The 27327-nt window shown below is 43.0% G+C and overlaps 2 protein-coding genes across 8 annotated transcripts in view; one reads left to right on the top strand and one right to left on the bottom strand.

Annotated features, from left to right (window-relative positions):
* mb (myoglobin) overlaps window positions 1-5400 on the top strand; it is a 15366-nt gene extending 9966 nt beyond the window's left edge. Inside the window, exon 3 of the mRNA XM_078430597.1 lies at window positions 4121-5400. Coding sequence (XP_078286723.1) covers window positions 4121-4267 — 147 coding nt within the window. The 3' untranslated portion in view covers window positions 4268-5400. The remainder of the gene's footprint in view (window positions 1-4120) is intronic.
* A 4157-nt stretch (window positions 5401-9557) lies between these two features.
* The window catches only part of LOC144611586 (putative RNA-binding protein Luc7-like 2), a 57335-nt gene continuing 39565 nt past the window's right edge, over window positions 9558-27327 (bottom strand). For 5 of the 7 annotated variants that reach the window (XM_078430780.1, XM_078430777.1, XM_078430782.1 and 2 more), the window contains 5 exons: window positions 25046-25222; window positions 20984-21072; window positions 17801-17830; window positions 13412-13618; window positions 9558-11772 (listed from right to left, as the gene is read on the bottom strand). In XM_078430780.1, the coding sequence (XP_078286906.1) occupies window positions 11631-11772; window positions 13412-13618; window positions 17801-17830; window positions 20984-21072; window positions 25046-25222 (645 nt within the window). In that variant the 3' untranslated portion in view covers window positions 9558-11630. The remainder of the gene's footprint in view (window positions 11773-13411; window positions 13619-17800; window positions 17831-20983; window positions 21073-25045; window positions 25223-27327) is intronic. The other 2 variants (XM_078430779.1, XM_078430784.1) reach the window with 1 other exon arrangement.

The following is a 27327-nucleotide window of genomic DNA, read 5'->3' as shown; positions in this document are numbered from 1 at the left end:
GGAGTAACTCAGCGGGACAGGCGGCATCTCTGGAGAGAAGGGACAGGCAGCATCTCTGGAGAGAAGGAACAGGTGACGTTTCGGGTCGAGACCCTTCTTCAGACTGATGGGACCCGAAACGTCACCCATTCCTTCTCTCCAGAGATGCTCTCCTGAGTTACTCCAGCATATTGTGTCTATCTTCGGTTTAAACCAGCATCTGCAGTTCCTTCCTGCTCAATCCTCTAGAACCTGATTCACCACTCTAGCCTGCCTGTGTTTATGGGTTATTTGACCACAGTGGGCATACCGCGCTGTCAATATCCACGCTCTCCCGCTCCTCAGAGAAGGACTGTAGAGGGATAAGGATACAAACTTGGGATGATTTTGTTTCGCCGATGTGTCAGTGTTGACACCCACGTGACCTGTCCATAATTACCAGCCCTGGGGCAGGGGTCTTCACATTAAAGCTAGGTGTGACCACGCCTGAGTACCACACTATTGGACGTTCAGACATTGTGACGGAAAAAAAAGGACACAAATTGCTGGAGTAACTCAGCAGGTCAGGCAGCACCTTTGGAGAACATGGAGAGGTGACGTTTCGTTTCAGGATCTTCTTCAGACTGATTCTGCTGAGGTTTGGAAGGGTTCAGTACAGTTTATTGTCACGTGTACTGAGCGCTGGATGCCTGCGATGTGCTGCCAGCTATTGTTGCAGCTTGATGGGACTTTGGTCAGGCTGCATTTGGAGTATCATGTGCAGTTTAGTTTAGTTTAGTTTAGAGATACAGCGCGGAAACAGGCCCTTCTGCCCACCGGGTCCGCGCCGACCAGCGATCCCCGCACACTAACACCAGCCTACACACACACTAAGGACAATTTTTACATTTGCCCAGCCAACTAACCTACAAAACTGTACGTCTTTGGAGTGTGGGTGGAAACCGAAGATCTCGGAGAAAACCCACGCAGGTCACGGGGAGGACGTACAAACTCCGTACAGACGGCGCCCGTAGTCAGGATCGAACCCGGGTCTTCGGCGATGCATTCGCTGTAAGGCAACAACTCTACCGCTGCGCCACCGTGACCGCCCAATTCTCAAGTCACGTCAAGTCAAGTCCATTTTATTTGTACAGCACATTTAAAAACAACCCACGTTGACCAAAGTGCTGTACATCAGTTCAGGTACTAAGAAACGAACATACAATGGCACACAAACATAACAGCACATACATAAACAGTTCACAGCGCCCCCTCAGAGGGCCTCAAACGCTAGGGAGTAGAAATAGGTTTTGAGCCTGGACTTAAAGGAGTGGATGGAGGGGGCAGTTCTGATGGGGAGAGGGATGCTGTTCCACAGTCTAGGAGCTGCAACCGCAAAAGCGCGGTCACCCCTGAGCTTAAGCCTAGACCGGGGGATAGTCAGTAGCCCCAAGTCGGCCGACCTGAGGGACCTGGAGATAGAGTGGTGGGTTAGAAGATTTTTGATATATGGGGGGGGGGGAGGGGCAAGCCCATTTAGGGCTTTGTCTGTGAATAGGAGGAGCTTGAATTTGATTCTGGGGTGTGGAGGCTTTGCAGAGGGTGGAGAAGAGGTTTACCAGAATGCTGCCTGGATTAAAAAGTTTTAGCTATGGAACAATGGGCAAACTCGGATTGTGTTCTCTGGAGGACTGGAAGTTGAGGGGAGACCTGATAGAAAGTTATACAATTATGAGAGGCATAGATATAGTAGATAGTCAGAACCCTTTCCCCAGGGTGGAAACAGATTAGAGGGCATAGCTTTAAACTTAATGGGGCAACGTTTAGAGGAGTTACTGTATGCAGGGCAGGTGTTTTACCCGGAGAGTGGTGGGTGCCTGGAACGCCCTGCCAGAGGCGGTGGTGGAGACGGACTCGATCGTGGCAGTGAACAGACGTTTGGATGGGAACATTGAAATGCAGGAAGTTCAGTCTAGTTTGTTGTCACGTGCACCGAGGTACAGTGAAAAGCTTTCTTGTCGTTACCATAATCGAGCCATTTACAGTGTACACATACATGATAAAGGGGTAAAGTTTAGTTCAAGGTAAAGCCGGCAAAGTCTGATCAAGGATAGACTGAGGGTCACCAACGAGGTGGATTAGAGTGCAGCATCTTATTGTAGGGGAGGGGCGTTAGGGAAGAAAGCTGGAACTCCCGATGGAGGGAGGAGGATAGACATTGTGGGCCGAAGGGCCTGTCAATAGACAATAGACAATAGGTGCAGGAGGATGCCATTCGGCCGTTCGAGCCAGCACCGCCATTCAATGTGATCATGGCTGATCATTCTCAATCAGTACCCCATTCCTGCCTTCTCCCCATACCCCCTGACTCCGCTATCCTTAAGAGCTCTATCTTGCTCTCTCTTGAATGCATTCAGAGAATTGGCCTCCACTGCCTTCTGAGGCAGAGAATTCCACAGATTCACAACTCTCTGACTGAAAAGGTTTTTCCTCATCTCAGTTCTAAATGGCCTACCCCATATTCTTAAACTGTGGCCCCTGGTTCTGGACTCCCCCAACATTGGGAACATGTTTCCTGCCTCTAACGTGTCCAACCCCTTAATAATCTTCTACGTTTCGATAAGATCCCCTCTCATCCTTCTAAATTCCAGTGTATACAAGCCTAGTCGCTCCAGTCTTTCAACATATGACAGTCCCGCCATTCCGGGAATTAACCTAGTAAACCTATGCTGCACGCCCTCAATAGCAAGAATATCCTTCCTCAAATTTGGAGACCAAAACTGCACACAGTACTCCAGGTGCGGTCTCACTAGGGCCCTGTATAACTGCAGAAGGACCTCTTTGCTCCTATACTCAACTCCTCTTGTTATGAAGGCCAACATTCCACTGGCTTTCTTCACTGCCTGCTGTACCTGCAGCACAGTCCCTGTGCTGTACTGTTCTATCTTCTGTAACATATGTGCCACCAATAACCAATTTAGTTTGGAGATACAGCGCAGAAACAGGCTCTTCGGCCCACCGAGTCTGCGCCACCCAGCGATCCCCACACAAAGTAAGTGTAACTTGTGGAGATTTCGCAGTGAAGTGGTCAAATGCAGAACCAAGGGACTGCAGATTCGGGCTTACATCTCTGCGGTGGAATCTCCTCGAGGTATGCCTGCTATGTAGAAGTTTTCCGTGTCTCACCAACAAAAGAATCCCTTCTGGCATTCTTTCCCCCCAATCAGTCTGATGAAGGGTCTCACCTCGAAACGTCGCCTAACGATGTCCTCCAGAGATGTTGCCTGATCCGCTGAGTTACTCCGGCACTTTGTGTCCTTTTTTTTCGTAAACCTGTATCTGCACTTCCTTTTTTCCACTACAATGTGTGAAGAATTTTTGTACAGTTTTTTTGTTTTGTTTTATATTGTATATTTTAAAATCGTGTACAGGGTTTAATTTTGGAAATAATAAGAAATAATTATCAGCCTTTGAGATGTCAGTCACACGCGCACAAATGTACACATACACACACACACACACACACACATACATACATACACGCACATGCAAGCAGCTACACATGTGCACGAACACACACACGCATGCACTCACACACATGCATTCAGAGACATACACACACACATGCGCACACACAACCGCATGTACACACACACATGCACACACGCACACATGACCGCATGTACACACACACATGCACACGACAGCACATGCACACACACACATACACATGCTCACACGACCGCATGTACACACACACACATGCACACACGACAGCACATGCACACATGCATACATATGCACACACATACACATGCACACGCGCACACGATCGCATGTACACACATGCTCACGCGACCGCACATGCACGCATGTATGCACACACACATGCGCGCACACATACACACACATTCATGCACACACACACACACCCCCACACACACATGTACGCACACATTCATGCACATTCACACACATGCATGCATGCACGCACATACACATACAAGCACGCACATGCACGAGCACACTCTCACACGCATGCACATGCACACACACACACTCACATACATATACATACATGCACATATGTGATTCAGTGCGCCGTCCCATGTGATTAATGCCACTCTCACCTTGCTCTCGTTCCCTTGCCGTGTCTCTCCAGCTGATCAGCCAGGTTATTGTGGCCGTCCTCACCGAGAAGTACCCGGGCAACATGACCGCGCCGGTCCAGCAAGCCTTCGCCACCGTCCTCTGCGCCGTCTGCACCGACCTTGAGACAGAGTACAAACTCGCCAATTTCCAGGGTTAACAACCATTTGGAAATGGGAACCGCCGACACAGTGCCTCTCCTGAATCGAGCGCATAACGAACAGCGGAAAAACCATTCTGAAAACTGTGATGATTATAGCTTTTAGAAGTGATTATTCAGCCTTTAGTTAATGACGGGCTCCATCGACTGTAGATACTATCCCAGTACTTCCTTAGTTCCCTTGCCATGTCTCCCCAGCTGATCAATGGAAATGTAATGTAATGTTTCTATAATGTAATGAATGTGCGAAGATGCAAATGGTCCATCAAACTCCTTTCCCATTGCCATGTAGTTGAATTTGCCTTGTCCGCTTTGAAAACCAACCAGCCAAGGTTCACAGAATAGATTCAACCCAGTGAGTGAACGATGATTGTACCACAAAATCCTTGCACTGGACCCAACGTCCAGCTCTAGGACTCCACGTCCAAAGGAAGCTCACCACAGAAGATCCAGATGGATTAAGATTTACAATTGCAGCCAAATGTAATCACCTTCTCTCCATCACAAAACTTAAGATCTCACTTCTCCCTGACAAAAGAACATGTGCCTACAATTGTCCTGGCATTTAAGATCTCTATTAGGGTCATAGAGTCATATAGACAATAGATATGGCATGGAAACAGGCCCTTCGGCCCAACTTGCCCACACCGGCCAACATGTCCTAGCTACACTAGTCCCCTACACCTGCCTGTATTTGGTCCTCCTAACCTGTCCTATCCATGTTACTGTCTATTTTTTTCCTAAATGTTGGGATAGTCCCTGCCTCAACCACCTCCTGTGGCAGCTTGTTCCACGCACCCACCACCCTTTGTGTGAAAAAGGTCATTACCCCTCAGATTCCCATCAAATCGTTTCCCCTTCACCTTAAACCTATTGTGTTAACCTTGGCCAACAGGTACAAATTGGAGCAACAGTTCACTAACATCTGTTGACTACTGTAACCTTGAGCTTACGTAAAATGTTTCCACTGATATCATATCATCATATCATATCATATATATACAGCCGGAAACAGGCCTTTTCGGCCCACCAAGTCCGTGCCGCCCAGCGATCCCCGTACACTAACACTATCCTACACCCACTAGGGACAATTTTTACATTTACCCAGCCAATTAACCTACATACCTGTACATTTTAGTGCACTCTCTCATTCTCTCAGCCCCTCTCAGCTTGCTGACTAAATTGGTTTTCATTCCAGCAAACACTTCGTATCAGGTCCTGGTGTCACCTCCCCTCTCCCCCTCTCTGCAGTCTTCAGGTCAAAGGTTTATTTCATGTCTCATGTATCTTGTGTTTTTATGACTGTTGGCAGATCAATTTCCCTCCTGGGATAAATAAAGTTCTATCATATCGTATCGTAGAGTCATAGAGTCCAGGGACTAAATTTTGTCTAATCTGTATTAAATTTAATTTATATGCTGTAATTGTAATTCTTTTTTTTTGCACAATCCGCAGGCATTGCCACTTTCATTTCACTGCACATCGTGTATGTGTATGTGGCAAATAAACTTGACTTGACTTGAGAGTGATACAGCATGGCAACAGGCCCTTCGGCCCAACTTGCCCACCACCAGCCAACATGTCCCAGCTACACTAGTCCCACCTGCCTGCGTTTGGCCCAGAACCCACCACACCTGTCCTATCCATGTACCTGTTTAACCGAACCGGTGGTCTCCAACTCTCCCGCAACCATCTGCTTCTCCTGTTTGGTCTCTTGAGCTGTTAGCCAGGCAGATCAAGATTCTTATTATTTTGTGTCATCACACAGCTGTTTGCCAACAGCGAGCAAATTTTAGTGCCACGTGGTTGGCCTCTACAAGATCCTCTACAGTGCGAGTGTCATGCAGCACGTCACAGCTCAGATGTTCCATAGTCTGGAGGCCCCATCCGCACTTACAGTCTGCCGCATCTTCAGTACATCCCCACTTCAGCATGTTCGATCTGCTCCTCCCCGTGCCTGTCCGCAGTCTGTTGAGACTGCGCCAGGTTATCCACGGTTGGTCCACTGGAATTTAGAAGGATGAGAGGGGATCTTATCGAAACGTGTAAGATTATTAAGGGGTTGGACACGTTAGAGGCAGGAAACATGTTCCCAATGTTGGGGGAGTCCAGAACCAGGGGCCACAGTTTAAGAATAAGGGGTAGGCCATTTAGAACAGAGATGAGGAAAAACTTTTTCACTCAGAGTTGTGAATCTGTGGAATTCTCTGCCTCAGAAGGCAGTGGAAGGCAATTCTCTGAATGCATTCAAGAGAGAGCTAGATAGAGCTCTTAAGGATAGCGGAGTCAGGGGGTATGGGGAGAAGGCAGGAACGGGGTACTGATTGAGAATTATCAGCCATGATCACATTGAATGGTGGTGTTGGCTCGAAGGGCCGAATGGCCTCCTCCTGCACCTATTGTCTATTGCCAGAGATGCTGCCTGGCCCACTGAGTTACTCCAGCATTTTGTCTCTATCTTCTATACTCAACAATACTGATTCTGTGACAATGTTTCCTTGATTGGGGAAAGGGGTTAGAAGGTGGGATGCCGAACTGGGAGCAAAGTTTCATCTAAGAGGTTAATGACCAAAGATGGAGATCTTCAAAGAAAACATTATCTCCAGTAGTGTAGGAAGGAACTGCAGATGCTGGTTTACACTGAAGGTAGACACAAAGTACTGGAGTAACTCAGAGGGTCAGGCAGCATCTCTGGAGATGAAGGAATGTGCGATGTTTCAGGTCGAGACCCTCCTTGGGACTCCCTCCAGGCTCAACCAACTTTTTTTTCTTTTGTGATTGCTTTATTGATACAATTTACAGAAGAGAATTTAATTATTTTGTATCTTTGCCAATCAGGATCAGGATTGATTCCTGGGATGGCAGGACTTTCATATGAAGAAAGACTGGATAGATTCGGCTTGTACTCGCTGGAATTTAGAAGATTGTGGGGGGATCTTATAGAAACTTACAAAATTCTTAAGGGGTTGGACAGGCTAGATGCAGGAAGATTGTTCCCGATGTTGGGGAAGTCCAGAACAAGGGGTCACAGTTTAAGGATAAGGGGGAAGTCTTTTGGGACCGAGATGAGAAAGTTTTTTTCACACAGAGAGTGGTGAATCTGTGGAATTCTCTGCCACAGAAGGTTGTTGAGGCCAGTTCATTGGCTATATTTAAGAGGGAGTTAGATGTGGCCCTTGTGGCTAAAGGGATCAGGGGGTATGGAGAGAAGGCAGGTACAGGATACTGAGTTGGATGATCAGCCATGATCGTATTGAATGGCGGTGCAGGCTCGAAGGGCCGAATGGCCTACTCCAGCACCTATTTTCTATGTTTCTTCTAGCATTTTGCACAAGCAGAATCAGTTTTAAATCAAATCCTGAAGCCTAAAGTTGAAGGATGTTTGAGTTGGTCAGGGGGGGGGGGGGTCAGAACATTGGTTGAAGTTACCATCTGCTCCAACAGTAAAAAGGAGGAACTGTTAATTGCAGGCTGCTTGAAGATGAGCCAATAATGGTGCCGGAGTTAAGGTTGCTGGAACTACTTTGATGACTTGCTAACTTGTGTTTTTCTGCATTACACGGAGTTGTACAGTGGAAGTTACCTTGGCCTGGGAAGTAGGAATGGCACGGCTTGGGAACAAATCCTTTGCTTAACCTGTACATGAGAACCCTATAAATAAAGTCTGGATTTTGCTGCACTGTACAATATATGGTATTTCGACATCACCTTCACAATACTTTACCTTGGTCAAACTCATTTCATCAAGGGCGGCACGGTGGCGCAGTGGTAGAGTTGCTGCCTCACAGTGCCAGAGACACGGGTTCCATCCTGACCATGGGTTCTGTCTGTACGGAGTTTGTACGTTCTCCCCGAGACCTGCGTGGGTTTTCTCCGGGTGCTCCGGTTTCCTCCCACGCTCCAAAGACGTACAGGTTTGTAGGTTAATGGACTTGGTAAAAATGTACATTGACACTAGTGTGTGCAGGACAGTGTTAGTGTGCGGGGATCGCTGGTCGGCGCGGACTCGGTGGGCCGAAGGGCCTGCATCCGCGCGCTGTATCACTGTAAATGGCTCGATTATGGTAAATATAATGGGGGGAGGGGGAGAACAATGGAGACCTGGGCTTGGGGGGGGGGGGGGGGGGAGCCGCTGTGAAGGGGAGAACAAAGGGGGCTTGGCGCAGATACAGTGTATACTGGGGCTCACGTTGTCGACCTCCCCGTGGTGAGCCCCGTCAACTGACCCCAGTCAGGCAAACGACAACAAACAGAGACAGCAGAAGCAGCTTCACAACTTCTGCTGCCTCAAACGCCAGAAGTATATACTTTGTAACTTTGTCAACGGCCTTATGCGACTTGTGCATACCTTGGGTATGCAAGCAAAGAATTTCACTGCCTTGTCACATGAGACTATAAAGTATTCATTAATTAAATATAATAACCCGAGGGCTGGGACATGTGTGACAGTAGGAGATCTCCTTATACCAAGTTTTGGAAACAAGCAGGTAAAACTTAATCCTTTTAACACAGCAGTAATGGACTAGTTTTAGTGATTAGTTTCAAGAGAATCGCTGAACCAGGCTTTGCAGTGCACCAAGTATATGAAGTTTTCTATTTTCTCACTGACCAAAAGACTGTTTTACGGTCAACGATACCATAGGCAAGTTCAACCAAAAGTGTGTGGTTTGCAATTTTAACCGCCCGTAGGCAAGATTGAAGCAGGACTGTTCTGCTTCACAGGTTCAGATTGTACCTCAGATTATAATAAAACTCGGTATGATCCTTTCATTTCCTGAACACCTGCTTGGACTTTCACTCAGTCAGCACTAATCGACTACAAAGGAGCATTGTTAAGGCCCCACATTCCTCATCATTTTAATTTAAATGCAGTCTACTTAGACCACCATATAATCAAAATGAACCATTTCAACTTCACTTTCGCACAAAATATTACTGCTGCACTTCCTGACTGCAATAAATCACGCATATCATGCAAAAGAGTGCTGTCTGTACGGAGTTTGTACGTTCTCCCCGTGACCGCGTGGGTTTTCTCCGAGATCTTCGGTTTCCTCGCACACTCCATAGAATTGTAGGTTAACTGGCTTGGTATAAATGTAAACTGTCCCAAGTGTGTGTAGGATATTGTTAATGTGCGGGGAACGCTGGTCGACGTGGACTCGGTGGGCCGAAGGGCCTGTTTCCGCGGTGTATCACTGAACTAAACTAAAAAGAGTTGGATGCTGGAACGACCGCAGTTCCGTGGCACAAACAGCCAACTGCTCCCACAGACTGGCCAAGCAAGCAGAGGAAGACATATCGGTTTGTTTTAATTGCAAAGTAGCAAACAAGTATTCATCACATCTTTATACAATACAGGAAAACTTAAACTGTTTGTAAATCTTAAATGGTTTTGAAAAAATTTATTTCAATTGTTTTCAATTAACAATACAAGTATAGACATGTCATGGAGGGGAAGAAAAATACAGGGGAATAAAATAAAACCTTGTTGCTTGGGTGTCAAAACAAATTGTAAACTGGGGAAACTGACTGACCAAATGAGACATGAACTAAATGAATGATGGGGTGAGTGGCAAGGGCAGCAGTGTGACATCTTGTAACTTAGGTTTCCAGTGCAGAAATATAATAGTAAGGAACATTACACTGGGTTATTCTTATAGCACAGAAGTTGGTTTAAGTTAAACCAGACCACCTCTTTTAAAAAAAAGGAACAGCAATTGTGGGATAACCACAACTGACCAACAAAACAAGCAAAATAGCCTTCATGGAATACACTGGTATATTTTGGGACTGTGACACCCTCGAGCCCACTGTATACAATGACTGCAGCCGTGGAGTGTGCCATTTATGCCACAAGCATGTGGAAAACAAAGGGTTCCCTTAAATCCAACAAAATACTTCCTATTATTTTAATGGTTGGAAAGTCCTGTTGTTTTGAGTAAACAATCAATCTTTTTTTTTTTGTGGAATAATAAACACTAAAAACTATTTTATGGGCATGATTTCACTCAAAAAAGTCCACAAGTATCAATCCAAAATAACAGTTATGTTCACTGTTGTGTTCCAGAAGTAATCTGAAGACATGCTAAGGTTAATGAGGATTACATGCACACAAAGCTAGAAAGGTCTTTTTTTGGGAAATTGTATTTTCAGCATGTATTTAGCATGCAGAATCCCGAAAAGCGACTGAAATCACATAACTTATCAACTCCAACATTGGACCATTCCTTCCTGAACTTCTACTGCAATTGCAAGAATAAAACCAACACTTCTTAATTATATTAAAAAGTACACACGAGGATAAATTACAAACTCGGAAATTTAGGATCTTTTCCTGCCCCCTCCCAAACACAAAAGGTTGCCTCTGTGCATTTCTAGACCTTGGAGAACACTCTCCCAAAATAAGTTTGTTTTCTTAAAATGGACTTGGGGGGTGTGGAGGTTGGATTGCAAGCAACGGAATGAAGAAATGTGCCTCATTTGTAGCAGTTGCATTTCTCGTCTTAATTGGTAGTTTTGTAAGAAATGGGCTGTAAATGGTACCACTTTCCAAGTTCATTATAAAAAAAATGAATCAAATCATTGGGGTATCTGTGGAAAACAAAAATCAAGATTCTTTCATGGTTGGCAAAAGAAAAAAAATCAAGATTCTTTCAAAGTAATGTTAAACATCAACAAGATTTTAACCTCAAGGGAAATGGTGTGGAAGTAGTTAATTTGGATGCAAGAAAAGCAATTGGTGAGAAAAAAGTCCTCACTTTTTTACTACAAATTCTCAATCACCAACAAACAGAAACCCATCCAAAAATATTGTCTGTGAAATGATGATTGTTACAATTTTATGATAATTTTACAGCACGCATGTTTCAGGCCGGGGGAGAAGTGGTTGGGGGAGGGGAGGGCGCAGAAGATTCAGAGACTGCAAGCCAATGCATCTGACAATCATCTCAAATGAAGCTGCTTAAACAACTAAACATTTACCGGCCCCCCCCTATTCTGCTTCAACTAACATTTACTATGGATTTCAGATTCCACATTTTTTTTAAAAGCAACCTAACAAATAACTCAATATTCAAATGAAATAGCACCTTAGTGCAAATGAAAGGAGGAACCCTAATGTTAGTGGCAATAACAGCACTAGTGCATGCACATTGTACACTCTAGGCACCTCCAGCTGCTGCCTTCAAAACCAGCTGGTTAAACTGACAAAATGTCTGTCTTCAACATCTTCAACTATCTAATCTTTTAAGTTATCAGTCACCTAGCCGCTGGAATTTTTCTCTCTAAGTCCAAAACAAGAGTTCCGCTAGTCAAGTTAAACAATAAGACATCCACTGCCCTGATTCCAAAAATGTTTTGTCCTTTAGATTTCTCCTGCTTCACGCTCCTCGGAGCTGTGTTCCGATTTGCCATTAGCACTCTCATAGGAACGCTTTTTCTCCTTGCGATCTTGCTCCCTCGATTTATCTCTGTCCCGATCTCTGGATCTGTCTCGGTCTCTAGACCTAGAAAATAAAAAGGATAATTTTACCTGTGGCATATTATGCAAATAATTCTACAAGGTCATGTCTATTACAAATCAAGAGACTTTATTCCACAAAATAATGTCGCAAAGGCATTGGGCTCTGGAAAATTTATTCATTAGTTGTTTTTTCCCACTAAAAAGGCTTGATTGCACTTCACCAACGAACATGGAAATAAAATAATCTTCTCCTCTTAAAATAACAGCTTTGAGCCTTTAATAACAAAGTGTTGCAAAGTAAGAGATGAACTAACATTTGGAAAATTGGCAGAAAAGTTGAGAGAATGTGAAACTTGCTCCCTTTTCCAAAATGCATTGGTAAACCTGGATTCAAGACGGCAGTGGTGGCACGAAAACAACAGTGGTGGTAAGTGGAGGCAGAGGGATGGTCAACATTGTGGGTCAAGACCCTGCATCAGAAGGGAGAGTGTAGAATGGAGATAAGCAGCACAGAGAGGCAAGAGGGAGGGATGAGGCGGAGGCTGGCAGGCATTACGTAAGGAGGCTTACCATGGGAGGGGGAGTAGGTGGGGAAGGGAAGGGGTGAAGTTGGGAGCCTGCGGTTGGAAGGTGATAAATGGAGGCACAAGGACCTGCTGCCACTGGAATCTGACATACGTAGGATGATAGGTGTAGTAAGATAAAAGAAGGATGATGGGGTGGGGGAAAGAAATAGTTGGGGGAGGGTAACAAAGGTAGGGATGGAGGCTTGGTGGGTATGATGTTCGGGGGAAAAAAGATAGAGGGTTGAGAGAACCTGGGTGAATCCGAAGGAGTTAGAAAGGAGCCTGGGGCAGCAGGTTCCCTGAAAGTGGAGCATTCAATGTTCATACCATTATAACGCAGATCATCCAGGCAGAATATGTGCTGTTTGGTCTCACTCTGGCAGTGAAGATGGCTGAGGACAGATAGGTTGGCGTGGGAATGGGGGGATGGAATGGCAGGAAACTGAAACGGAGTTCAGCAAACCGGTCTAGAAACAGTCCTTCGGCCCACTCTAACGATGCCGAACATAAAGCACCCATCTATACCAATGCCATTTACCAACACTTGGCCGGTAGCCTTCTGTGCCTTGGCAATGCATGTGCTCATATGGATACTTAAATGCTTTGACAGGAACTAACTGCATTCAGGCAGCACGTTCCAGATTCCAACCTCAGTTGGATTGAACTGGGGTCTCTGGCGCTGTAAGGCAGCAACTCTACCGCTGTGCCACCGTGCCATCCTACAGCATGTACAGATTTCACAGAGGGAATAGTGCTGCTGCTTCACAGCTCAAAATATATGAATTTAGTCTTGATCTTGGGGGATAATCGTGTGAAGTTTGCACGATCTCCCCATGCTCGTGTTCATGTTTCTTTACACGTCCCAAATTTAGCTAGTAGGTTAATTGCCTACTGTTATATACTTCACTACATTGACCTACATTGTGTGAGTAAGTGATTACAGAATTAAGAATAGTTGATGGCCATGTGAGAGAGAATAGGTTGGAGAAGTACAGAGACTATGGTTGGGATCCAGCAATGACTCAATGGACTACTTCCATGTTGTAAAAAGTAAGGGCACAAACAAGACAGTTAAGCTGTCACATGACAGTGCAACCCGGAACACAAGATACTTACTTCCCTTTGGAACTTTTTTCTCTGCTGCAATCCCTCTCCTTATCCTTGGAGCTATGCCTGCTGTGGTGGTGACTACGACTTCTGCTTCTACTTCTGGAACGAGACCTGCGTCGGCGACGTCGATCCCTTGATCGGGAGCGGGAACGCTTGCGTCGATCATGGGAAGCAGACCTGGACCGATGCCGGCGACGATCCCTTGATCTTGATCTGGAACAAAGGATATTTTTCCTGCTTTATTCAACTTTAATCCATTCCTCTCCCACCCATTCTGGTATAACATCCTCACACTGTTTCCTAATGAAATGTAGTTGCTATTTGTCTATTATTCAGTAAGTATTGGGGCCAATCTCTACAAATATAAAATATGGAAAAAAAAGTACATTATGTGAAATATACCCATTAAACAAAGAAAAACACTCGTTAACAAGCAAAGTATTATCATTTACAATTGAATAACATTCTAGGGAAAAGCTAGTGCATTATACTCACTACAATGTTTGCTTTTACAGTGAACTAAACCGTTTCAACGTGGAAAACCAAGGAGCTTGCAGGAGCAATATATAACAAAGATTAGGTAAAATATATAACCTGTGCCGAGAAAGAGGATCAATTAGCACAGGTAAGGGAGCTGATTAAGTTACTAGCTGGCAGGCAGATCATACTGATCTAGGAGCATGAACTTGGATCCCACCAGTGACAGCTGGGACATTCAAATTGTGATCCACACTTCAGGTCATATGTAATAGGAGCAGAATTAGGCCTTTCGGCTCATTAAGTCTACTCCGCCATTCAATCATGGCTGATTTATCTCTCCCCCAACCCAATTCTCCTGTCTTCTCCCCATAACCCCTGACACCCGTACTAATCAAGAATCTATCTCTGCTTTAAAAATATCCATTGACTTGGCCTTCATAGGCAAAGAATTCCACAGATTCACCACCCGCTGACTAAAGAAATTCCTTCGCATCTCCTTCGTAAAGGAAAGTCCTTGAATTCTGAGGCTATGACTTCTAGTCCTAGACTCTCCCACTAGTGCAAACATCCTCTCCACATCCACTCTATCCAGGCCTTTCACTATTCGGTACGTTTCAATGAGGTCCCCCCTCATTCTTCTAAACTCCAGCGAGTACAGGCCCAGTGTCGTCAAACGCTCATCATAATTTAATCCACTCATTCTTGGGATCATTCTTGTAAACCTCCGATGGACCCTCACCAGGGCCAGCACATCCTTCCTTAGATATGGTGCCCAAAACTGCTCGTGATACTCCAAATGTGGCCTGACCAGCACCTTTTTCTTGTTAACCAACATCTGCAGTTCCTTGTTTCTCCAATTCCCAAAACAAGCATCAACAATTTCTACGGATATATAAAAATGAAGATCGTAGCCAAACTAAGTGTTGTATCCCTGGACTGCAAGACTGAGGAATTAATATTGGGGAGCAAGGAAATGGCAGATAATTTAAACCAATACTTTATATCTGTCTTTCAAGAGGAAGAAAATAACTGAGCTTGTATGGAATAGGATGGACAAAATTCACAATCTCCATCATGAGAGTCAAGCTAATGAAACAAAAGGCAGACAAGGCCCCATGAACTATTTCCAGGAATTTTAGTGGCAAATTGGGTGCAAAAATAGTAAAACACTCGGTTGAAATTATTCAAAGATCATCTAGCTTCAGGAGTGTACCAATGCATGGTAGAACCGCAAATATGATTCTGTTTCAGAAGAATCAGACAAGGAAGGAAAACAAGAAGCAAGAAACTATGGGCTAGTTTTCTTAATAACCATTGTTGGTAAAATGCTGAGGAAGAAATAACTAGTCATTTTGTGAAGCTCAATGTAATCACACCAATGCAACAAGGTTTTATGAAAGGACTATCATATTTGGCAAATTTCCTGTAGTTCTTCAAGGATGTAACTAACATGCAGAGAAGATAGGAGGAATCCTGTAGATCAATTTTCAAAAAGAATTTGAAACCGTGGACCATAGAAGGCTGGGGCATTACAGCTCATAAATTTGATGGAAATGTGTTACTGCAGATTTACTGGTTATTGCATGGAAGACAGAGAATCAGAATAAATCAGACTGGAGGATGTAATTAGTGGAACGTTATGTTATAGCTCTTGGCCCTCAATTATTTGCCATCTACATTGACAACCTACAGGAAGGGGCAGTGCAAGATATTTAAACTGACTACAGATATGAAAATATATGGGTAGTCATGTAATGATGAGAATATTTGGATACTGCCAGCAGAACTTGGCCATTGGAGTTTAATGTGGAAAAGTTTGAGGTCATGCACTTCAGGAGGGGTAATCAAAAGGCAGTTTAATACGCAAATGGAGAGAGACTGAAAATGGGTGAAGTAGAGAGAATCTAGCAAGTAGTCAGAAAAGCAAATGACACATTACCTTTATTGGGAACTTGAGTTTAAAAATAGAGAATTAATATTTACAATTGTAAAAGTTGCTGTGAGGCAACACTTGGGAGTACCGTGTACAGTTGCATGATAAGGAAGTGGTTATTTAAATCTGAAGTACATATGAATTTATTTTTTGAAGGGAGTGCAAATGTCTGGAATCTCTATCCATGGTTGTGGAGGCCTGACCACGAGATTAAAGATTAAGTAGATATGTTTTTGAAAGATTGGGTGACGTGGAACTGGCACAGAAAGGTTGAAGCCAGAGGCATATCTGCCATGATTACGGTGAATAGTTTAGAGATACAGTGAGAACAGGCCCCTTCGTCCCACCGGGTCGGCGCCGATCAGCGAACCCCGCACATTAACGCTATCCAACATCCAATAGGGACAATTTTTACATTTACCAAGCCAATTAACCTACAAACCTGTACGTCTTTGGAGCGTGGGAGGAAACCGAAGATATCGGAGAAAACCCACGCAAGTCATGGGGAGAACGTACAAACTCCGTACAGACAGCACCCAAAGTCGGGATTCGCTGTAAGGCAGCAACTCTACCGCTGTGCCACCATGCACAGGGCAAATAGCACGGTAGATTTGAGGAGCCAGGTCTTTTTTAAGAAGCATGCTCTTATTTTGTGTTCCTTTGAACAGAATGTTTGTGAACAATTTATTGGTGAAGAGATACTATTTTTGATGTTCCTTCGGAATACTTTTCATCTTTTACAACGGGTCTAAGCCTTCAGGTGAGAAATGGTCTGGTTGTAGGTATTACATACCTGAGCTAGCTAGCTCCCTTTTAAATAAGAAAAAATCGTAACATTAGAACTGAGATATTACATCAACTATAATGTAGTTATAATGTAGTTCCACGACCGCCCCGACGTGCAGCGGCAGTGTCTTCGCCCGCCCCGAATCGTGGGGCTTGGGTCGGCCCGCTGCAGACCTTTCACCGTCCGGCGTGGCCTGGAACGTGGCAACTTCAACAGCCTGACCGCGGGAGAAGACGGCAGGGGAACAGAAAAGACATTCTGGCCTTCCATCACAGTGAGGAGGGGACTGGAGGAAACTCACTGTGATGGATGTTTCTCTTTTTTGTTTTGTGTTGCTTTGTGATTGTGTGTGTTATTGCTTATTTTTATTGCTCTTATTGTTGGACTGTGGGTAACGGAATTTTGTCCAAAAGACTTGTGTTTTTGGATGACAATAAAGGTTATTCTGATTCTGATATCAAACATAATTGGCCTTGGTGTACAATGAACCAATCTATTTAGATATTGGCCACTGTGAAGGTGGGTACCTCAAAAGGAAAACAAAGACAGACTGTCCACTTTGGCAGAAGCAGTCTGTAAACACCCCAATTTGTCTTAAACATCTGCATGCTGGGGTTATTGTAGGCCCAACTGAGTACATGCATATGTTTACAACCTGATTCAGATGTTAAACCTGTTTCATAGTCTCAACTGTGATGAGAATTTTACACCAACGATACTGTAAATCAAATTTTAATGACATGCCTTTCATGATTGAACCTAAGGTAGACACAAAAAGCTTGATTAACTGGCAGCATCTTGGGAGAGAAGGAATGGATGACATTTCAGGTCGAGACCCTTCTTCAGGCTGATGTCGGGGGAGGGGGCGGGTTTTGATTATAAAATGATTATATAATGATTGAACCTAGCTGTTAAGAACCAAACCCTAAATAGTAAATAAACTACTTGAGATTAGACAGCTTTACAGTGGGATTAACTGTTTGGCCTTCAGTTGCTTGCTGAAGATAGATGTTAAACCAGGGCAGATTGTGTTTTTATTGCTAGTGTGTGTAGGAATAAAGATAATATTTGTGCACTTTTGTACTTCATTGTCACTACCTGACTTTGCAATATCCCAGTGTTACTACTTAAATCCCATTTTTTCCCAGTCTTCCCAAATAATTAATTTAGCCAGCAATTTAAAAAGAAAACATACCTCTTCGGTTCCTTGCTGCGAGACCGGGTCCTGCAATATCAGGGTAAGACTATTAATATTGAAGGTAGTAAGACCATTGGCTACATCAATGATTCTAATGTTATACTGTAAAACATTTCGAGTTCCCCTTGGTGAGAATTCTAGATGAGAATTATGCTCTGACCCAAAGCTTAATATATTTGCTTAGGAAAGAACTGCAGATGCTGGTTTAAATCGAACCCAAATATATTAAAGGTAGACAGAAAATGTTGGAGTAACTGGACAGGCAGCATCTCTGGAGAGAAGGAATGGGTGACGTTTCGGGTCTCAAAACAAATCTACTTAATATTTTGAGACCCGAAACGTCACCCATTCCTTCTCTCCAGAGATGCTGCCTGTCCAGTTACTCCAACATTTTCTGTCTACCTTTAATATATTTGCTATCTTTTGACACAGAATCTATCAAATTGTTATATCACAAAAAACAATTGGCAGTTGAGCAGCAATGATAAAATTGGCTATTGTGATCTTGAAGGCAAATCGGTAGAGATAGGTTTTAAAATGCAACCATTGAGATTTTAGACAATAGACAATAGGTGCAGGAGTAGGTCATTCGGCCCTTCGAGCCAGCACCACCATTCAATGTGATCATGGCTGATCATTCTCAATCAGTACCCCGTTCCTGCCTTCTCCTCATACCCCCTGACTCCACTATCCTTAAGAGCTCTATCTAGCTCTCTCTTGAATGCATTTTCTTTCATGAGAAGGGTATAAAGGACACAACATTAACATAAATGGTCTAAACAACACTAGATGTTTAAAAAAAATGCATTAGCACGTACTCGGGTATTTCAGTGACGGCAGAAAGTATTGCCTGGGAGCTAGTGGAAAACTACTGCCAGGGCAAACTTTATTTGTCAGATCTGATTTTAAACTAGGGAACCCATCAGTATTTCCAGGAGAATGTAAAGGATTTCAAGCAACTATGAGTTCCCCCTGATGACCTGTCAAATATTTAATTCCATAACATATTTTATACCTCATTAAAAGGGAGTATTTCGTCATACATCACAACAGAGCCTGTGAGATACTGCCGGGTAAAGTTTTTTTTACATACACTATATTTTTCTACCTTGAATCAGAAGTTCAGTATTCTATACACATTATTTAGAAACTAAAAAAATCAAAATGGCCTTTACTGACGGGGTGGGATTTGAATACATTAGGAATTGGAACTTTGGTTGTCTGGAGCTTGCGCAGGCTACACCTGAAAACTTCTGCCGAAATTAGCAAAAGCTGATGTTTAGATTTATTATACACTTGACGACCCGTGAACCCGTTAAGTTCCTGTTGTGACAGCGGTTGATGACAAAAAAGACACACAATTTTAATATTATTGAGCGGTCAAACTTTAACTTGAAGAAAATTTGAGCATTTACCTCAGGAGTCATCGTGCAACGAAGTACGCATTTAATGGCTACATTGAACACGGAAGTATTAAATCAAAATGGCGATGTTTATTTTATGGGGTATGTGTCCGAAATATAGCTAAAACCGTACACTATAGCGCAACAATTTGAACGAAACTTGATACTGCACACCGCAGGCGAATGGTGAGTAAGGTACCCCTAAAATTGTTGCGCTATCATGTACCTTTTTGGCGTATTTCGGGAACATACATTTGTGTGTGTGTGTGTGTGTGTGTGTGTGTGTGTATATATGTATGTATATATAAATATACATACACACGCACGATAAGATTTTTAGTAATATGAGATCAATATGGATGTCAAAATCTCTTTGCCTCATCGCAATTCCTAATGCGTTGTCATTCATTCAGAAAATTTTCCAGTGTCTCTTGGATCTAAATTGAGTCGTCATGTCAATTCTATTTGTATAGCACATTTAAAAACAACCCATGTTGACCAAAGTGCTTTACATCAATTCAGGTACTAAGAACGAACATACAATGGCACACAAACATAACAGCACATACATAAACAGTTCACAGCACCCCCTCAGAGGGCCTCAAACGCTAGGGAGTAGAAATAGGTTTTGAGTCTGGACTTAAAGGAATCGATGGAGGGGGCAGTTCTGATGGGGAGAGGGATGCTAGGAGCTGCAAACGCAAAAGCACCCCTGAGATTCAGCCTAGACCGCGGGATAGTTAGTAGCCCCAAGTCGGCCGACCTGAGGGACCTGGAGATAGAGTGGTGGGTTAGAAGATTTTTGATATGGGGGGGGGGGGGGGGGGGAGCCCGTTTAGGGCTTTGTACACGAATAGGAGTTTGAAGTTGATTCTGTACTGTACTGGGAGCCAGTGGAGAGAGGCCAGAATCGGGGTGATGTGGTCCCTTTTACGGGTACCCGTCAGGAGTCTCGCTGCTGCGTTTTGGACCAATTTTGGAAGCTCACACTTCCCCTATTTACCCCAGTTCAATCGACACGTGATCATTTATGCCCATTTTTTCCCTTCAATGTGTGCAATATAGCTTGCCTCCTGATTTTGTGTCATCTGCAAACCTGGACAAATGTGGACTTCTGAAGCAGTTTGCCACAAGGAGAATACATTGACCATTTCTATTCTGTTCTCTTAATCAATGACCCACATCAAATTTATATCCTACCTTCACAAGTACCCAACTGTAACAAGATTATTTCTATTTCTGCAAGTTTTAAATGTTCCGACTCTCCATTGTGAAATCTAATCAAATGCCTTCTATGAGTTTTCATAGATAAAAGCCACAGAGACTCCCCCTCATATGCAATTTATTAGCTGCCTCTTGAAAGAAAATCAATTTGTAAACATGACTTGCTCGCCGAAAATCTAGACTTGTTTTGAAAGCTGAGAGGCCAGTAAAAGAGAATCGAGTAATGTTGCAAGGTAAGACTTAGGTTGGGTGGCAAACATAGAGAGAAGGTGAGTAAAAATCTCAAGGATCAGGATCTATTATACCAGAAAATTATTCATCCTTGAAAGAATATAATTTGGCAGAGGAAGAACATAATGGCATACAAACACTGGGATCAGAATGGAAAGGAAGGAAGCAATCAAATCAGGATGAAAGAGGCAACAAAAGGATTGTACAGGCTGAAGTATCCCCAAAGGGACCAACACATCCATTGAAGGAAATTTCTTTGCACAGAAATAGTCAACACTGGTATTGTTACTGCTGCAAGTAATAAATAAAACAAGCCACTGACCTTTTTTTCATCCGTTCCTCTTTTTCCCTCTCCTCTCTTCTTTTCAGACGCTCCTGTGTCCTTTTTTCCTGTTTCTCAGCGACAAGTTTCTACAGGGAAAAAATTACAGGATTTCAACAACTAAATTACTTAATAAATTGGTGGTTTAAATCAAGGAGATCACTGGAGAATATAGCAAAATGTAAGGCATCAATAATATCAATATACCTTTCCTGAATAAATCAAATGCTTGGAGGATTCAAGCACTTCACTTAAAAGTATAAAAAGGTATAATCTGGAAAACAGGCAAACTTCTTGGACAATTGTCCAACATGGTTTTGGTTCTGGTAAAGCAGTCAATGAACCTCCCAATCCGAGTTCATTGCTATAGCGCATGCGATCAAGGACATATTTTACCCCACTGTTTTATGTTCTTCTTTCATAGTGGAATTCCTTAGATTTCTCTGCACCAAATGTAAATGATAAATGATTGTCCAATCCAGTTACTGTTGACCCTCCATGGTCACTGAAGGCTCTTTACCTATGGAGGTTTTTATTTTCGTGATGATTGCAAACTTTGATACCGCTCAATGACATCAATGGTCAACTTCAGATAATAAATTATATATAAATGTCCAAGGAGATTTAAAAAAATAAAATATCTCTTCAATTCATAATACAGACCATTAACTACTGTCTACCTATTTATTAACCTTCAATTAACATGCTTATGCACTCCTTTAACACAATGGAAAATGTCAAATACAGGCCTTTGTAAATTTATTTTCACCATTTAATAGGAATCCGAGGGGTAACTTTTTCCACGCAAAGGGCAGTGGGTGTATGGAATGAGCTGCCAGAGGAGGTAGTTGAGGCAGGAACAACCCCAACGCTTAAGAAACTAGTTAGACAGGTACATGGCTAGGACAGGTTTGGCGGGATATGAGCCAAATGCGAGCAGGTGGAGCTAGTGTATCTGGGACATCTTGGCCGGTGTGGGGATGTTGGGCAGAAGGGCCTGTTTCCACACTGTATGATGCTAATAACCAGGGTCTTTTCGAAATAGTGTTTCTTGAAAGCACATCAATTAGTCAGCCATTAGAAATTCTAGTGACATCACACATGGGTTATCTCCATTTAGACAAGGGAGGCGTGGTGGTGCTGCAGGTAGTGCTGCTGCACAGTCTAACCACACGGGTTGGATTTGGACCTAGGGTGCTGACCTGTGGACCCTGCACGATCTTCTTGTGATGGTTATCCCCAGTGCTCCAATTTCCTGCCTCAACCCAGAGGTTGTGATAGGTAAACTTGAGACTGCAAGTTATCCCTGTGTAGGTGGATGACAGGAGAAATATTTGGAGGTGGGATAGGGTGGACATGTGAGAAAGTAGACTGCAGGGTAATATCTTGGGGAATAAGAACGAGGGAAATATCTGAAGAGAGCATTGGCTTGAGAGGTTGAATGACATCCTATTTCATAAACGTTTAGTCTGACAGCTTGTTAGCTCTCAGGCACACCCTATTATTTCAGGATGTCTAAAAAGGACAGTAGCCATCGTCTGTGCTCATTCTTCTTTACATTGGATACACTGGACTTTAGAAGGATGAGAGGGGATCTTATTGAAACATAAGAATATTAAGGGATTGGACACGCTAAAGGTGGGAAAGATGTTCCCGATGTTGAGGGAGTCCAGAACCAGGGGTCACAGTTTAAGAATAAGAGGTAGGCCATTTAGAACGGAGATGAGGAAAACCCTTTTCACTCAGAGAGTTGTGAATCTGTGGAATTCTCTGCCTCAGAAGGCAGTGGCCAATTCTCTGGATGCTTTCAAGAGAGTTAGATAGAGCTCTTAAAGATAGTGGAGTCAAGGGATATGGGGAGAAGGCAGGAACGGGGTACTGATTGTGGATGATCAGCCATGATCACAGTGAATGGTGGTGCTGGCTCGAAGGGCCAAATGGCTTACTCCTGCACCTATTGTCTACATTCTATTTGCAGTTTAGAATGCATTCTTTTCACTAAGGTCCATGCATATACAATACAATATCTTTTATTGTCATTGTACAAGTACAAGATTTTTGAATGTCGCTTCCATATCGATGTTATCAAATATATAAATAAATCACGGCGAAAATTAAAACAATAAAGGGTGGGTGGGGGAGGAAAAAAAGGGGAACAATGTAAAGTGCAAAAAAAGGTTCATGCAGGGGTCAGTTGTGCCAGATGGCCCTGGGGGCAGAGATAGATCGTGGCGTGCTCTCAGGACCGATTCAGAGCAGCTACAGCTCTAGGGATAAAGCTGTTTCTTAGTCTGCAGGTGCGGGCGTAGAAGGCTTTGTAAAGTCTGCCAGATGGAAGTAGTTCAAACAGATGGTGGCATGGGTGTGTGGAGTCCTTGTAGATGCTGGTGGCTTTCCTGAGGCAGCGTGCGTTGTAGATGTCCTCCAGGGCTGGCAGCTGTGTCCCAATGATCCTCTGCGCTCTGCAGACGACCCGCTGAAGAGCTCTCCTGTCCGCTGTCGTGCAGCTGAGATACCACACATCGATGCCGTATGTCAGTACGCTCTCTGTGGTGCAGCGTACTGCAGCTGTTGGGGCAGACCGACCTTTTTCAGCGTTCTCAGGAAAAACAGCCGTTGCTGTGCTTTTGTGACTAGCGCAGCAGTGTTGGTGGACCATGTGAGGTCCTCTGAAATGTGTGTGCCCAGAAACCTGGAGCTGGACACTCTCACTACTCTGTCCCCGTTGATGAAGACTGGAGCGTATCCCTCATTCTGTGACGTTCTGAAGTTGATAATTAGCTCCTTGGTTTTTGATGTGTTCAATTTCAATGCCATTTATTCACGTCTATTCAATACCTCCTTTTCAATTCCAAATGTGGCATTACCAGTGAAAGCATAGCTGATTTTATACCTTTACCATAGTTTTTTTCATCTTTACAGTTTAAAAGGATCATGAGAACAGGGCCTTGGTGAGTTTAAAGGGTTCTGAAGAAAGAGATTCCACTGAGGTTAAAAGGAGTGCAGGAACAAAAAAAGAAATATTTTGCGTTTCTAATTAGCTTTCCTATTATAATTCTATTTTGTGTATTCATAATTTTTTTTTGAATTACAAAAATTGAATGAAATGTTCCTTTTGCCTTCTAGTTTTTTCCCCTCCTGTTCTACCGATTCTTTAATTGGACTCATATGACTTGGTATTGGCAGTACCATGCTTATCGTATGTGAAGTGTTATATTCACTTTGGAATATAATTACTTATTCAATATTAGTGTTTACATTGAATTGAAAATATTTTGGAGCCTGTAATGACATTTCTAATCCGATTATATTGCACTAATTGCAGGGAAGCATCAGGCTCAAATATCCATGCTATCAGATTGTTTGGAAATCTGAACGTGTAGCATTTGGCTAACCAGCTCCATTTCTATCACGACCATTAAACACACCTGGGCCCTTGTTCCTGCACTTCTTTTAACCTCATTGGAATCTCTTTCTTAAACGCCCTATATACCCACCGGGGCCCTGTTCTCATAATCCTTTTAAACTTGTTATGTCCCTGTTCTGTATCCCCTTTGAACTTACCCTGGTTCACTGGAAAATTTATTATACTGCTGTGCAACTTTAAAAAATAATTATCAATAGGCGAAATATCCAACGGTCCAGAAAATCCGTCAGTAAAGCACATAATCGTCAGGGTGTTGGATTATCAGAGAAAAACTCCACTAATCCTACAGATACCAACTGGATGAACCCTTGAAAGATTAGTGGGCACTAGCTTCCTTCAAAGCGACTGTCACATGCACATAGGTACAATGAAATGCTTTGTTTCGCATACAACCTGGTAAAGTCATCGCAGACCTCACCAAGGCAATACCCAAGTGTTGCAAGTGTCGCCATGTTTCCGGCGCCGACAAAGCTACAAAGGTTCATCGAACAGTCCTTCTGCCTGCTGCTGCTCGAGTCAGCACCCCCCACTCCCCTTTGTTCACGTCACCTCCCACCGGCCCCCCCCCATCGTTTTCTCCCCCCTCCCCCCCACAATCGCCTACCCAAAGTTTAGCAAATAGCCAGATTCCTCACCTGTAACTCTTCCAGCTTCTCTCTAATTTCAATGAATCCGAGGTGAAGTTTCCCACCAAAGTGGTCGGCAAGGCGTCGATCATTGTCATGAAGACCCAAGTATGCTGAGCACACTTCACAGACCCGCAGTTTCTGCTGCTGGAAACTGGAGGCCGGCATGGAATTCCGATAAACCTCCTGTGAAAGGAAACCAGGACAAACCGTGTAACATTCTCTACTTCAGCTGATTTGTTGTCAGCAAGAAAGATCATCTTTACCAAACTGACTAAGTCTGATGCAAACTCCTTTTCAAAGCAGAACATTAAGTTATGCTACTTTTAAATCTCAATAATGAAATATCACTTTTAAAAAAAAACCAAATGGGAACCATGCAGAATATCACTTAACTACCTGTTCTGTCTGGGTAGACTTTGCACGTCCACCAACACCGTGCCAGATTTTCCAGTTTCTGCCTACACCCCAAAGTCATATTGGTTGATAGGTTAACTGACTACTGTAAATGATCCCTTATGCAGGTGGGAGAATTAGGATGGAGTTAATAGGCATCGAGAGAGAACAGAGTACAGGAAAAATAATTGAGGAAATGGGGTTGAATCTGAAAGATGTCATTGACTTGATGGACTGCAAGGCCTCTTTTGTTGTGATAAGTACTAACAATATCATGGAAGCAGAATTAATAAGAGAAAGTTTATCTCGCTGCATCTTTTCTCCTTCCCACATGCCTAGTTGGATGTTCCTTTAGGAAGGAGATGAGGAAGAATTTCTTTAGTCAGAGGGTGGTGAATCTGTGGAATTCATTGCCACAGACGGCTGTGTAGTCAATGGATATTTTTAAGGCAGAGATAGATACATTCTTGACTAGTATGGTGTCAGGGGTTATGAGGAGAAGGCAGAAGATTGGGGTTGAGAGGGAAAGATCGATCAGCCATGATTGAATGCCAGAGTAGACTTGTTGCGCTGAATGGCCTAATTCTGCTCCTGTCATTTATGAATTTAGATTAAGACATCTCATAAAATATAAACCTCGCAAATAAATAAAACAAAGTATTGAGAGTGGAACAGTATAGTCAGCATTTAGAAACAAGGAACAGCAGATGCTGGTTTACACTAAATTACACAAAGTGCTAGAGTAAGTCAGTGGATCAGGCAGCATCCTTGCAGAAAATGGACAGGTGGCGTTTCGGGTCGGGACACTTCTTCAGACTGTAATTGTAGTATTGTCAGCATTGCTATGGCATACTCATAATTAATTGTTACTAATACAATTATGAAATCTGACAGTACTGTGCCAATATCAATACTTGTTCAGGAATGATCTAAATTAAAAAATATATATAATTGTCCTAAGAGTCCTGTACCTGTGCAAAAGACACCTTATCTACCTTAATTATAAATGCATGATAAAATCTGTGCGGGCATAGTGATATTTTTCTCTTATTGGGGAAATGCTGCAAAAATGCTAGAGCATTGCTTTATTGTTGTTATGTCTCATTTAGAGTGTCCCAAATATTATTCAAACAATTATACATCATCTTGTTATTTTCAATTGGCAGCTTAAATATTGTGTTACATTATCTATTTACGTGCTCTAAATGCTTACCTTGTATTCTGATTATTTTTTTAAAAATTGCAATTTGAAGCTCAATCACAGCAAACTCAGATACAAGAAGAACAAACCAATCAAATGTAATGCAAATATAATAGATAATCAGCCTGCTAAAAATGCTACCTCACCGTTAGGTAGCAGTAATAAATGGGGTTCTCTTGGGATTACCAGGTCGCAAGCATTTGTCTGTTATGTTGATCATTATGTACTACACAACGTTCCAACCAGAAAATGTTAAATAAGGTTTAACATGTTAAATAAGGTGTTACAGAATGGCCATGACCACATGTTAATAGCTATTTACAGGCAAAATGAATAATTCTAGATAAGAAAAAAACATCTAATCAAATTCCACTCGAGAATTTATTTTTGCATTTCCACGTTTCATGGTTTTATCATTTGGCTTTACTCTCATCCATTTTGTACTCAGCTGAGTTTTCTGTCTTTAGTTCCCCTTTCTTTTATTTTTTTAAAGCAAAAATTCACATGACAAAAATTGTTTAAGTTCTTGAGCTTGGACCAGATCAGCTATCTACAATGTATTGAGCCTTGGTGCATTTAATTATTTAAATCTTGTCGACCTGACCCAAGGCCTACGGGACCTGACTATATGCATCATGGATGGGTATCCATACATTTAGTGTTTTGGGTTAGAGTCATGCTTAGACTGTTCGTG

Source organism: Rhinoraja longicauda, chromosome 40 (genome assembly GCF_053455715.1).
Source record: "Rhinoraja longicauda isolate Sanriku21f chromosome 40, sRhiLon1.1, whole genome shotgun sequence".
NCBI classification, from domain to species: Eukaryota; Metazoa; Chordata; class Chondrichthyes; order Rajiformes; family Arhynchobatidae; genus Rhinoraja; species Rhinoraja longicauda.
This window is presented reverse-complemented; position numbering and strand designations above follow the sequence as displayed.